At 41.9% G+C, this 13,656-nt stretch overlaps 1 protein-coding gene across 4 annotated transcripts in view; it reads left to right on the forward strand.

Annotated features, from left to right (window-relative positions):
- The window catches only part of AGL (amylo-alpha-1, 6-glucosidase, 4-alpha-glucanotransferase), a 1,248,201-nt gene that overhangs the window by 1,120,131 nt on the left and 114,414 nt on the right, over positions 1–13,656 (forward strand). For 2 of the 4 annotated variants that reach the window (XM_044085615.1, XM_044085614.1), the window contains exon 30: positions 7,578–7,646. The exons of the other annotated variants lie outside the window; for them this stretch is intronic. In XM_044085615.1, coding sequence (XP_043941550.1) covers positions 7,578–7,646 — 69 coding nt within the window. The remainder of the gene's footprint in view (positions 1–7,577; positions 7,647–13,656) is intronic. 4 annotated transcript variants of the gene reach the window in all.

Below are 13,656 nucleotides of genomic sequence, written 5' to 3' on the forward strand. Positions count from 1 at the left end.
CAGCTCTTGGCTTAAGCCTAAATTAACACTGTCCTGACTCTTCTAGTGGGTTGTGCTGTATTAACATTGCCTGTATAATGCTTATTCTTCATGATAAGCCAGACTCACCAGTTTAATAAATGTTTCTTTAATAGCAGTCATTCACTTATTCAGGTGAAATTTTTTTTACGCTGGATGGATGAGATTTTCATTCATAAATATGTAATATGCAGAAAAAATATGCAGTAATTTTCTGAAACCTTGAAATTATACGGGTTTTAAATTTTCTCAGAAATGGAAAATTAGAAAGGAATTAAGAATGTTGAACTGCTAAATATGAGGGCTAATGTTTTGTAGTAGTTTAGAAATTAGCAGTAAAATGTATTTTTCATCTAGGAGCTCTGAAAGAAGGAGTTGGATGAAATTAAGTTGTAATTTTCAACATCCCTCTGTTAAAAAAATCTAGGAATATAATGTCTACTTTGCTCTTTGCTGTTACTTCAGACTTTGTCCTTCTCTTCTCCACTGTTTTTTTAATGCCTTCAGTGCACATTTGATTCCTTTATTTCCTTTCCATATAGCTTTTGATATAGACAGTAAACCATTTTAGACTAATGTGGATTAACTCCATTTTGCCTGTGAACTTACATGGATGTGGCATTCATGAATGTTTCATAGTTTCATAGTTTGGTACTAGGCTATCTGCCCTGGGGCATAGTGATGTGGCTTTCGCCAACCCATGTAATGGTACAAAAGTGTACAGAGTAAATTTAGAATACTGTGCCTCTGTCTAGTAGTGACACATTGAAGACCCCCTTACATAATAGAATTAGTTTACTGTGCCTCTGTCTAGTAGTGACACAGAGATGACCCCTGGGGTAAACCTATGATCTCCCATCCAATCGTCAAGATTTCCCTTGAAGAGAGCCAGTGAGGGGCTCTGCCTAACATGAACTGGGATTCTGTTCCAGAGTATGGGAAGCCTCTGAGTTATGAATCTGTCCCTCCAATATGTCCTATTCATATTTGTGCTGAGGTTCAAATCTTTAGCTCTCGTGGTTCTGATGGATTTGGATTTTTTTGAGGTGGAGCATGTCCATCAATTCCTGATTGGACATGGCCTTGTACGTCAGGCACAGATCACCTCTGAGTAGGCGGTATGCTACTGAATAGAGTTGGAGTTTCTTTAGTCTGGCAGCATATGACATATGTTGGAGACCCTTGATCATCTTGGTGAGGTACTTTTGGGGTCTCTCTAGCTGTTGCAAGTGCCGAGTGAGGTACATACCAAATGGGGCATTGTCCTCAATCATGGGCCTGATAAGGGAGGAGTACAGGGGCACAATGACCTCCTTTGATCTGGATGTGAGTCCCTTCATGATAAGGTGGGCAAGGTAGAAAGTCTTTCTAACCACTTTGGCAACGTGGGTGTCAAATGAGAGGTCACTATCGACTTGGGTCCCCAGGTCTCTGATTACTTTTTCCGTACTCAGTGGGTTACTGCCTATGTGATAATTTGTGGGCACTTTGTTTTTCCCAAAGGGGATGACTATACATTTTTTGGCATTTAGTTTAAGGCCATGACTCCGGCACCAGTTGTCCGTTTCAGTGAGGCCTTTCTGTAGGATGTGTGTGTCAGCTGGTGTATCGACTATGGCGCCTAGTTTGCAGTCATCTGCAAACTTTGTCAGCCACAACCCTCCCATGTTTGCTTTCACATCTGAGAAATAAATGCCGAACAAAAGAGGTCCCAGGACAGAGCCCTGTGGGACATCACTTGTCACTGGCTTTGAGTCTGACATGGTTCCAGCGATTTTGACTTTATGGGTTCTATCCTTTAGCCAGTTTGCCATCCATCTTGTGACATATGGATTTACATTTAAGCTGTTGAGCTTGTATATGATGCCAGAGTGGGGTATTGTGTCGAAAGCTTTAGCCAAGTCCAGGTAGGCTGTATGGGCTGCTTTGCCCTCGTCAATGGCTCTAGTGACTGTTTCGAAAAAGTCAACCAGGTTTAAAAGGCAGGATCTGCCTTTTACAAAGCCAAACTGGGTGGGATCAAGTGTCTGTAAGTCCCCAATGTCTCTGTTTATTAGTTCCATAATGATTCTTTCCATAGCTTTGCAGACCAGGCTGGTTAAGCTTATGGGGCGGTAGTTACCAGGGTCAGTAGAGGTGCCTCCTTTGTGGAGTGGGACTACTATTGCTGTACGCCAGTTTTCAGGTACATATCCTGTAGTAAGGCTAAGGTTAAATAGCATTTTTATGTGCGGGTTTAGCTCCTCATGGAGTTCACGTAGCACGCAACCCAGGATACCATCAGGTCCCATTGACGCTGTGTTTTTAGCTTTGCTGAGGGCGGTTCTCACCTGGACATCTGAAATGACAGGGAGGTTACATTCAGCTGGGATAAGTATTTCTTCTTTTGGGGGTGAGGGAGGGGAGAAATTTAAACTGAACCTCTCTGCCAGAATGTTGGCAATATCTGTGGGTTCAGTGTATTTTTTGTCATTGTGAACTAACTCTGAACATATCTGAGGGTTTCCGCCCAGGTTTCTAACATAGCTGAAGAAGGCCTTGTGGTTATCTTTAGTGTCCATAGCGATTTTTCTCTCAAAGTTGGCCTTGGATGTTTTTATGAGAGAACGTAGCTTTCTACTAGTGCTGATCAGAGATGCCTTCTCTTTATGGGATTTTGCTCTGTCATGCAGTAGCCTCCTTCTTTTGTTATACAATTTGTTTATGGCTAGGGTCCACCAGACAGGATGCCTGCCCTTGGTGGAGAAGGTCTTGGTTTTATTTGGGATTGCATGATCCATGCATTCTTGGAGATGTCCGTAGAAAGCATTTGTGAAGGATTCTGCATTGTGGGATGTGGTTTCCACTGTCCCAGTAGGCTTAAAGGATACCATTTCAGTTTTAAGAAGTGTAAAGTCGGCTTTTGAGAAGTTTTTCACTGTAGTCTTTTGTGGTGGGGGTGGAGGTGGGATATGTATATTCAGGGTGATTAGTTTGTGGTCATATCTCACTAGTGAAGGACATACTTCCGGTGTGTAGAACTTTGTCCCCATGTTTGTGATGATCAGGTCTAGTATATTATCTCCCCTTGTGGGAGAGGTGACTAGCTGTTCCATTGCATCTGAATTTATGAATTCCAGGAACCTTTGGGCTAGGGTGTTTGGGCTAGAATAATGCACCCAATCTAGGTTAGGGTAGTTGAAGTCTCCCAATATGATGGTGTTTAGTGAGACATTCATATCCTCCAATGTCTTCAGGAAGGCTGAGTGGGGTTCCTGAGATTGGGAGGGTGGTCTGTAACATGCTACCAGTTGTATAGCAGTTTTGCCTATGGTTAGTTGCACCTGGATGGTCTCTGATGCTTCATGTGTTGCCACTAACCTGGAGGTGTGGGTGTCCTTGATGAATATGGACACTCCCCCTCCCTTTTTGGTTTGGCCTGAGTTTTGGGGCTGAAAAGCATGATACGAGGTATAGCCTGGTAGCACTGGGGTACTCTCAGGAGCCTTGAACCAGGTTTCAGTTACTGCACAGACATCGATGTCCTCCATACTGAGGAGTGCTTCGAGAGCCTGCATCTTGAGATTTAGACTTCTGGCGTTAAGCAGCATTACCCTTAATTTTTTTCCATTTTTGTTTTCTAAGGAGGTGGGTTTGTCTTTTGAGCCTTGCCTAAAAAGGCACTATGGGGGAGGCAAGAGCCTTAGCCAATATCCAGAAGCCCAGTGGTGACAGATGCAAGCCGTCCCTTGCGAAGCAGCGTGGCTTGTCCAGCATGTCATCCCAAGCAGACAGACATTGGATCCCCCTAGAATGACACCAGTATTTGAGCCAATTATTAAAGCTGGTCATCTTGTCTTTGTATTGTGGCATCATTCTTGGTGAAGGCAAGATGCTGCTCAGGGTCAGGGTCATACCAGCCTGGGCTACATAATCAGCGAGCTCCTCTGTCTCTTCATGTAGTCCAGGGAGGTACGTCTCAAGTCATTCACACCGGCATGGACAATGACAAAGTCATATTTGTACTTGCTTTGGAGTGACCTGAGTGTGTGTGTTATGTGGCGGATCCTAGCTCTCGATAAGCAGCTCATCGTTACCCTCTCCTTATTCAGCCTGGTAAGCGGAACATCAGTGTGTCTGACTATAGAGTCACCTATCACTAGTGTATCAGGCATGGTGTTTGGCCTTAAGGGCTGCGATTGTTTGACACACTGATTTATTGAAGTATGTGATGCATGTGTTATGTTTTGAGGTGGTGGATTTTTGGGTGTCTGCTTTGGGAGCCTCTGTTGTTTTGGTAAGTTTTTTGTTAGAGCCTCCGAGTATGTCTTTGTGTTTTTATGTGTTTGGTTTGCAGTTGTGGTAGGTCTATGTGGGACTGGGTTTGGTGTGTGTGTGGTTACCTTCTCCTCCTGTCTGGTCTTGCCAGACTTGAGTTGAGAGAGTAAAGCCTCCAGTTTGGCTATATAGTTGCATCTCTCACATGTATTTGTGTTTGTTGGGAGGAGGAGAGGGTTGTCTGTGTACATAAGACAATTGTAGCATTGTCTCAAGATTCCCAGATTAACCAGCTGAATCGGAGAGGATGCCAGCAATCTACCACTCGACATGCTAGAATATTATAAGGGAGTGCTGTGCCTTTAAGGGAAGTGGGTACTCACAGGGGAAGGTAGGTGGATGTAGTGCTTACTTTAGCTAGCGAATGCCTACTTAGAAGAGAGGTTTTGAGAACAAGTGCTAGGCTTATAATAAAGCAATTAGACTAGATTATTATAAGAGTAGAGCTTTCTTAAGGGAAAATTTGAAGAGCAGACTTGGCGGAGCCAGAAAAAGTTTAACTGCCGCTGCGCTATGCGCACAGCCGTGCAAACGCGGATTTTAAACAGGGAACTTCAAAAGAGCTAGAAATGGTCCAAAACAACCAATTACTACAAGCTCTTGGGATGAGGTCACTCCTTCAGGGACAGATAGGATGCTCAAGGCTCCCCACTCCCACTGGTGAGCAAAGAAACTTCCTTCTATCCAAGTAAGGCAATGGACAACACAGGAACTACACCACAGCCCAGAATACAGCAAAGCCTGTATACTGGTCTAAACTAGTCGAGGAGAGGCAGGAAAACAAGGATTTTTTTTGTTTTTTGTTTTTTGAGATATAAAGCACACAGAAATGCAGGAAACAGTAATAAATCAGTTACACAGGCTAGCACACTTTAGTGGGCAGCCTCAACAGTTAAATTAACAAACAAACAACTTTCGACCAGTTTTCGACTAAATGAAACTTTAAGTGCAGATAATATATAATGCAACAAATAGTTAAAAACAGTTTAAGCTTGTTCAAGGTAAGCAAGAGAAGGTATTTCAGGTAAAAACAGCAAAAAATACTTAAATCAGGAAAGTAGTCGCTTTTCTCAGTTCTCTGCCGCTAGGACCACTCTGCAGGACCACGAAGAGCTGTTGCTGAGTAGTATAGCCAGAAAACGCCAGAGGCGGATTTTAAACAGGGAACTTCAAAAGAGCTAGAAATGGTCCAAAACAACCAATTACTACAAGCTCTTGTGCTGAGGTCACTCCTTCAGGGACAGATAGGCTGCTCAAGGCTCCCCACTCCCACTGGTGAGCAAAGAAACTTCCTTCTATCCAAGTAAGGCAATGGACACCACAGGAACTACACCACAGCCCAGAATACAGCAAAGCCTGTATACTGGACTAAACTAGTCGAGGAGAGGTGGGAAAACAAGGATATTTTTTGTTTTTTTTTTGTTTTTGAGATAGAAAGCACACAGAAATGCAGGAAACAGTAATAAATCAGTTACACAGGCTAGCACACTTTAGTGGGCAGCCTCAACAGTTAAATTAACAAACAAACAAACAACTTTTGACCAGTTTTCGACTAAATGAAACTTTAAGTGCAGATAATATATAATGCAGCAAACAGTTAAAAAAAACAGTTTAAGCTTGTTCAAGGTAAGCAAGAGAAGGTATTTCAGGTAAAAAAACAGCAAAAAATACTTAAGTCAGGAAAGTAGTCGCTTTTCTCAGTTCTCTGCTGCTAGGACCACGAGGAGCTGTTGCTGAGTAGTATAGCCCTGTATTCTAGATTTTGTTTCATTAAGTGTGCATGTAAAATACAAGTACGTGTGTGTGTGTGTGTGTGTGTGTGTGTGTGTGTGTGTGTGTGTGTGTGTGTGTGTGTGTGTATATATATATATAAAATATAAAAATATGCATATATTTTTTTCTTAAGTAATGATGCATCTTAGTCTGCATCATGGTATAGGTCAGGGGTTAACTTTAATTGATTTGTGACATATTCCAGCTATATCCTCATATTTATTTTCTTCTTCCCTGTCATTGCTTTGCTACAGCCAGACATCACCTCAAACCAGCATATTGCATTGGCAAAAATTGTTTTTATTATATCACCGTTTCATTCCACTTAATGCATGATAATAGAGAAAAACATATCAGCTAACTGTACTGATACACCTCTGATATTATTTCAGAAGTACATCTCTGATATTATTTCAAAAGTATTTACTTATAGATGCACCTATATGTAAGCTAAATAAAGTTAGCAGTTATGAGGAGGTTGGGATCTCTGAGCAAGGAGGGCACTACAGCATAAGGTTGTCCTTCGGGACCTGTACACTTAAACACTGTACATCTGTGCCAGCATTGTAAAACTGAAAGTTTCATATTGTATGGACATCATTTTGTTTCATGAAATAGTGCTGCATTTTAGCACGTTATTGAAACACCATGCAAGGTCTACATTGATGTTAACCAAAGCAGGTGACAGGTGCTTGACACCTCATGCTGTATTGCTTCCATATGTCTTACCATAGCATAACCTGTAGGAAACAGATGTTTCGCCATACATACCAGTTCGAGTTTCCTTAAATAAAGGCAGCATAGTATAATTTGTGTAGTTGTTAATTCTGTTGTACTACATTGCATGTAACAAAGGTAAGAAACCTGTTAGCTTTTAAATCACTGATGCATTTTATCAAACTTCCAGACGTGTAATTAAGATTGTAATGCTATATAATATAACAAGATGAATGTTGAACTTTCCAGCTAATCACAAGCTTTTATTTTGTTGCTGAGCATATAGTTCAACACTGTATGTAAAGATGTGCAATATGTTGTAATTTGGTTTAGAAGTAAATTGTTTTACAATAAAAAAAACAATGTGAAAATAAGCCAGAAAAAAGGAAAACCTGCCTTCCATTTCACAAACAAAAGCGAAGTTACATAAATAATGAGGAGAAAACCGAACGGAAGGAAGAAACATATGAATGCAAAGTAGTGCTGGTAGCATGTTTACTTTGATTTTAATCAACTCAGAAATTGTCATTTTAAAAAAAAAAGAAAATGGCTGTCATCATATACTTTAACTCTGCAAATACCCATTTTCGAGGCAGCCATTTTGTAAGTCCCATGAGGTAAAGGTTACTGGGATGAGATGCATGCTTTTCTCAAAAGTGGTCTGTAAATGAGATATGTAAATACTCATTTATTGTCACTCTTCTGTGTTCTTGTATCCTACATTTCATTTTCTGGTGGTCATTCTGATGTAGAACCAAGGAAATGGACACCAGCACAATTAAGCTACATATGCTGTACCGCAAGTGATGCAGCTCCTTATGGTAAGTCATTTGTTACCCACTCTGCCCCTCCCCCACCCCCACTCCTTACCTACCCATTTTATCTATTTTAAATGTGGCATCTGATGCTAATAAAAAACTGAACATGTTAAAAGCTGTTACCACTTTTTGATGATATTTCTGATGTGGTCAAAAGTAGCTGGTTTTGTTGTTTTAGATGACTGAGTAGTTACTTTGTCTTTTAAATATATTGCTTCAGTACAATTTCCCTCTTTGGTGTCCTAATTTTTCAACAGAGTAGTAACATGGGTATGCATTCATGTTATAAAAAACACAGATAAAAGCATTTTTTACAGTAGGTGTCATACCCTTTGTGTACTGTATACATTTCTGAGTTCTTTACTCTGTGAATACCATCTGAAAAATGCAGATTAATAATCAGATGGTTATAGGGATTATGAACAGAGTTTACAGCGCTGTTACCTTTCTTCTAGACAGTTTGTCAGCAGTGTATTCTAGAACATGTTGTCACACATGGAGCTGGTATAGCTGGTGTTTGAGTCGTGCAGTATTTTAAGATTAATAACGAGATGGCTCTACATCTTTGAATCATAGGTTACAACAGTCTTTGCTGTCAGCAAATATAGAGCATCCTGTTGTAGATAGTGGTCATATTCCTGATCTTCTGGTTGTGCTGGTTCAAGAATGCAATGATATGCATTAGTGTTGCGCACACACACACACACACACACACACACACACACACACACATATCCATGTAAGTGAATTAGTCATAATGTGCTCAGTTTGGGTGGTTTGCGTGGATGATCCATTAGAAAACCTGAGAGAGCCTGCAGATCTTGTTTTGGGGAGCATCGTCATAGCTGTAAGTCATAGCATTTAGGTGTATACATCAGAAATGCCATGCTGGATTGGTAATTTTCTCAACAATTTTCTGTTATTGAAGGCCAGTGTCTCACACCAACATGGATAACCAATTTGTGGTGGTGCTATGCTTCAGTATAAATACCACTGACATGCAACTACATTAGTTCTTTTCACCTCATTGAAATATTTTTTTCTCTCATGCATTTCTATTCACAAGTGGGTTGTGCTTGCATACCTTCAGATATGCACTTATACTGTAGTTAAAGGTTTGATTAGTCTGTTAGAACAGACGAGAACATCTTAAATGAAATTTCATCTCTCCCAGGTGATTGTCAGATAACATCATAAAGAATCGTGAAGACTTCTAAGGAAGCAGAATATTGTATAGAATAAGTTCACGGATTCCAAAGATGAGCAGTTGTATGTGAAAGTAAATGATAGCCTTTATTACAGTTTATGTGATTGGCAGGTAGTCCATACTCCCCTTTTAAATTATATGAACCTAAATACAACTGCAAACTGAAGTCATCTATGGAAAATTCATCAGCTGTAGTGGTATACTATTATTAAATCATCCTAAGGCTATATGTTTAACATATTTAATCATATACAGCCTCACACCAAGAGGCTCTCTGGTTTGATTCTCGGCTGGAGTGCCTTCTGTGTGGAGTCTGCATGTCCTCCCTGCGGTCGAGTAAACTTTAAAGACTTGCAGGTAGGTATGTGCATGAGTGGTTATGCCTTCTTTGAAGGCTGGGTGCCGGGCTGGAAAATCGACACTGTAAAAATCCACTGCCAATCATAAGCGGACCAGTGATCCACTGTGGCAACCCCTAACTGGGAAAAGCTGAAAGACACTACTAGTCTTGTAGACTTGGAATGAATAGCAGTGGCTCAGTACTTTATTAAAATGTTTCTACTGTGTCCAGTTTGTTAATTTTCTTTGTTGAAGGGAACAAGTGCAGTGATTCTAAACAGTTGACAGAAACTGGCGACTGGATACTGGAGTTCCCAAAAACAGATAAGATGATTGGGGGGGGGCAGCAGTTAGTAGTCAGTTTCTTTGCTTTTACTGAAATAGCAGTAATACACTTATAGAACTTTTAGATTGTCATCTACGTTTTCTAAATCGGTGTGAGTTACCATGATGTCCAGGTAATCCCATCATAAATGTTCAGCTTTTGTAGAGTAGGATAAGGCCCTGACTGTGACCCAAGTTGAACTAATGGCTCAGATATCTGTTAGAGGAGCTGGTGTGGGGGAGGGGAGGGATGATGAGACAGGGAATCACCAGTGGAGACTGGGAGTTGCACAGTGGTGCTGTGTCTATTAGTGGGGCTATGATTACGGAGCATATAGAGACACGGACATCACACACAAGGCCCATTGAGTGACAACCTCTTGGATGTAATGAACATGTACTAAGGTGGTACAGTAAAAAAAAAAAAAAAAAAAAAAAAAAGGTGAAAACCCCCAGTGGCTGGCTGGCTGACTTGATTTTTTGTGATTAGCTCTCACCTACTGGGTTGCAGCGAATTTGATGGTAGTAGGGCAAGAAAAAAAATTAATATTTGTGACCCATTTGCATAATTTGTTTGACAGACATTTCAGCTCTCATTGGTCCAGCAGTAGATAACAGATTGTCCTGCAAAATTCCATTTGCTGTACGGGATTCAGTGTGATACTAAGCTTTAAGTCATTAGCAAGATGTTCATCGTGTTTCACTGTTGCAGTCATGACTGTAGAGTTCTCCCCTGCCGGCAGGCAGTCCTCGGTCGGCCATAATCCCAAAGTCTGGGTCCGGCGTCGGCTGTTCAACCACGCTCCCTGACGTCAGAGCGCCAGGAGTACAAAGCTGACAGCCGACGCCATGTTCTCCAGTCTTTCTTGCCGTGCGGTGATAGCAGTTCGCAAGTGTCGGTTGGCTGACTCCTGACAATTTTTTCTGAAAAACTTCAGTCCAAAGACTTTCTTTTCCACTCAAAGCTAAGTACCCCGTTGGGGAAACTTTTTCTTGCTCCAGTCCGATGTCAAAAAAAGTTAATAATTGTATTTCATGTGGGAAGCAAATACCTCATAAGGATTTTCATTCTTACTGTATTCCTTGCTTAGGCCCTGACCACGACGTAGCTAGTTGTCGGTTTTGTGCTAGATTCAATCAACGTACAATTAAACGAAGGTAGGATTTTGCATTTCATTACTTCGGTAGGCGTTTTAACTACAAAATGTCGTTGGATACGGTTCCGGCTACCGGAGTTCACAAACGACGCAAGGATAAAGACAGGCCTCCGAGGTCCAAATCTGACGATATTGCACAAGCGGAGCCAGCTTCAGGTTTGGCCGTCGTCAGTGAGGCGCTTTTGCAGCCCCTGTCGTCGGCCATTTCGGAACCGATGGCCGAAACGGACTCCCACGAGGAGCCAGCTAGGCCTTTGAATATTTCTATTGCAGGACCTTCGGACAATGCTCCTTCGGATGGGTCCAGAGCCGCTGTGCAGGTACCGGCTTCCGAAGGGGTTTTCAGGCCTACTCAGCTTCTAATAAAGGCAAAGACAAAGGCAAAGACTCCTTCCAAATCAAAGATTGCAACACAGGCCTCTTCTGAACCGGCTCCCAAGTCACAGAAACCGTTACTTAAGATGGCAGAGGATTTACTTACTATGATTAGGGGTTCACATCCCCCTCCAGATAAAAGGCCAAGGCAGGAAGTTTATTATGATTCCTCTGATCAGGCTTCTGTTTCTTCAGTTTCTTCTTCTGACCAGGAATATTCTTTCCCTCCTTATGAGGATTCTGATGCTGAGGAATCCATTCCTTCAGCTTCTCCTCCTGAGGATTTCTCTTTTGGGGAAACTTTGCATGAAATGAGGGAACATTTCCACTGGGAAGGACAGGAGTATTCGGAATCTAAGAAAAGACTAAGGGATTTTCTTCTTCTCCCCAACATAGACCCCTGGCTATTCCTCCTGTTTTGGATATTGTGGATGATGCTTTTTCGGAGGCTAACTTAACCCCTGACTCTTTTCCTCCTGCTCCTGTTAAGCCTGATAGATATTACAGGGTTCCTGATTCCCACCAGTTTTTATACAAGAACCCTACTGCTGACCCTGAAACCATTTCTCAGGGTCCTAAGGGAGTTCAGACCGCTTCTGCCAAAAACCCCATTCCCACTGAGAAGGATTCTAGATCTTTAGAAAGATGGGGCAAAAAAGTGTACACTTCTGCTACTTTATCCATTAGGGCTTTAAACTGTCAGTTTCATATGCTGAAATACCAGCAATTTTTCTTGTCTGTTTTAAAACAAAAGCTTACTTCCATTTCTGCCTGTGCAGATGATAAGGAATTACATGACTTAATGCATGCCACTGAACAAGTTGGGAAGCATGGTTTACACTGTGGATTTGATGCCTTGGAGGCTTCTTGTAGGGCTGCTGCCTCTGGCACAGTTATTAGAAGGCATGCATGGTTAAAGGAACAAAATTTGCCAGAACAAGTAAAAGCTAAATTATTGGATGTTCCTGTTCAGCATAATGTTTTGTTTGGATCAAAAGCTGAAGAGGTGATTAAAAAGATGGAGGATAAGGCGAAACCATGCAAACAGTTAAAGATTTCTTATAAGTACAGCCACCCAGATTTAGCAGGAATTGGCCTACAAAAAATTGGTCCTTTCCCAATACAGACAGGCCTCAAAGGGGTAGATATAGACGCTCCCGAGGAAGGCCTCAAACACAAGCTTCTTATAGACCAAGACAGTGGACTGCTTCCACCCCTAGGGGAGGAGAGGACAGGTCACAAACTCATAGGAAACAGGCTCAATGACTCCCTCTTTTGGGCTGCAGGAACTTCTTGCCTGGAAGCCCCTCTCGGAGGAAAACTCTCTTTTTCATCGAAATTGGACTCATATAACCCAAGACAATGGGTTCTGGATGTGGTTTCAAGAGGTTACAAATTCCATTTTCATACCCTGCCAAGGTCAAGCAGATGGCCAGAACTTCCAAAACATCAATGGGCAGAGGCCTTAAACCAGATGGAAGCTCTTTTGGCTATGAAAGCCATAGAACTAGTTCCACTTTCAGAGATAGGACAAGGTTTTTACTCAAGGCTCTTTCTAGTCCCCAGGAAGCAAAACTCATGGCGACCCATTCTGGATCTGTCAGTCTTGAAAACCTTTCTAGAGATGCCAAAATTCAAGATGCTTACATTACAGCAGCTACTTCCAATGCTGTCCAAAAATGCATGGATGGTAACTTTGGATTTAAAGGAGGCATATTTACACATTCCCATCAGGCAGGAACACAGAAAATGCCTCAGGTTCAAGGCCGGATCGAGGCACTTTCAATTCTCTGCGCTGCCCTTTGGATTGTCTACTGCGCCCAGGGTCTTCACCAAATGCCTGGCTCCAGTAGTAGCTTACTGCAGACTCAAGGGAATTCATATGTATCCTTATCTGGATGACTGTCTTATTCAGGCAGACAGCAAGGAGGTTTTACTCCAGCATCTACGGTTTGTTCAGGATCTCCTCAAGTTCCTGGGATTCATTGTAAACATAAAAAAGTCAAATTTGACACCCTCACAACAGATAATTTTTCTGTGCGCTTCTTTAAACACAACAACCCAGATGGCTTTTCTGACATACGAAAAACAGTTTCTGCTGGCTTCAACTTTCAAAACCTTGGCAACTTTAACTCGGCTATCTGCAAGGAGATTCCTGCAGGCTTTGGGTTACATGGCCTCCTGCATCCTTCTCGTACTATATGCAAGACTACACATGAGGAAAATACAGTGGTACCTAAAAAGTGTATGGTCTCAACATTGCCACAGTTTAGACATACTGATCTCCGTCCTGCCTTGTCTTCAAAAGGAATTCCTTTGGTGGTCCAAGGCATGTACTCTAAACAAAGGGAAACCCTTCTGTCTGCCTCCTGCTACTCAGATTCTAACCACAGACGCCTTGGATTATGCTTGGGGAGCCCATTTTCAGGGCAACTGTCTGCAGGGCCTTTGGACAAAGGATCAGAAGCAACTGCATATCAATTTAAAGGAAATGTTAGCCGTTCAGAAAGCTCTAATGGCCTTCAGGAATCTTCTACAACCAGGACAACTACTGATACGGACAGACAACACCACAGTTATGTGGTACATAAACAAGCAAGGGGGATCTCAT

Source organism: Protopterus annectens, chromosome 10.part0 (genome assembly GCF_019279795.1).
Source record: "Protopterus annectens isolate FY-2018-M chromosome 10.part0, PAN1.0, whole genome shotgun sequence".
Classification (NCBI taxonomy): Eukaryota; Metazoa; Chordata; order Ceratodontiformes; family Protopteridae; genus Protopterus; species Protopterus annectens.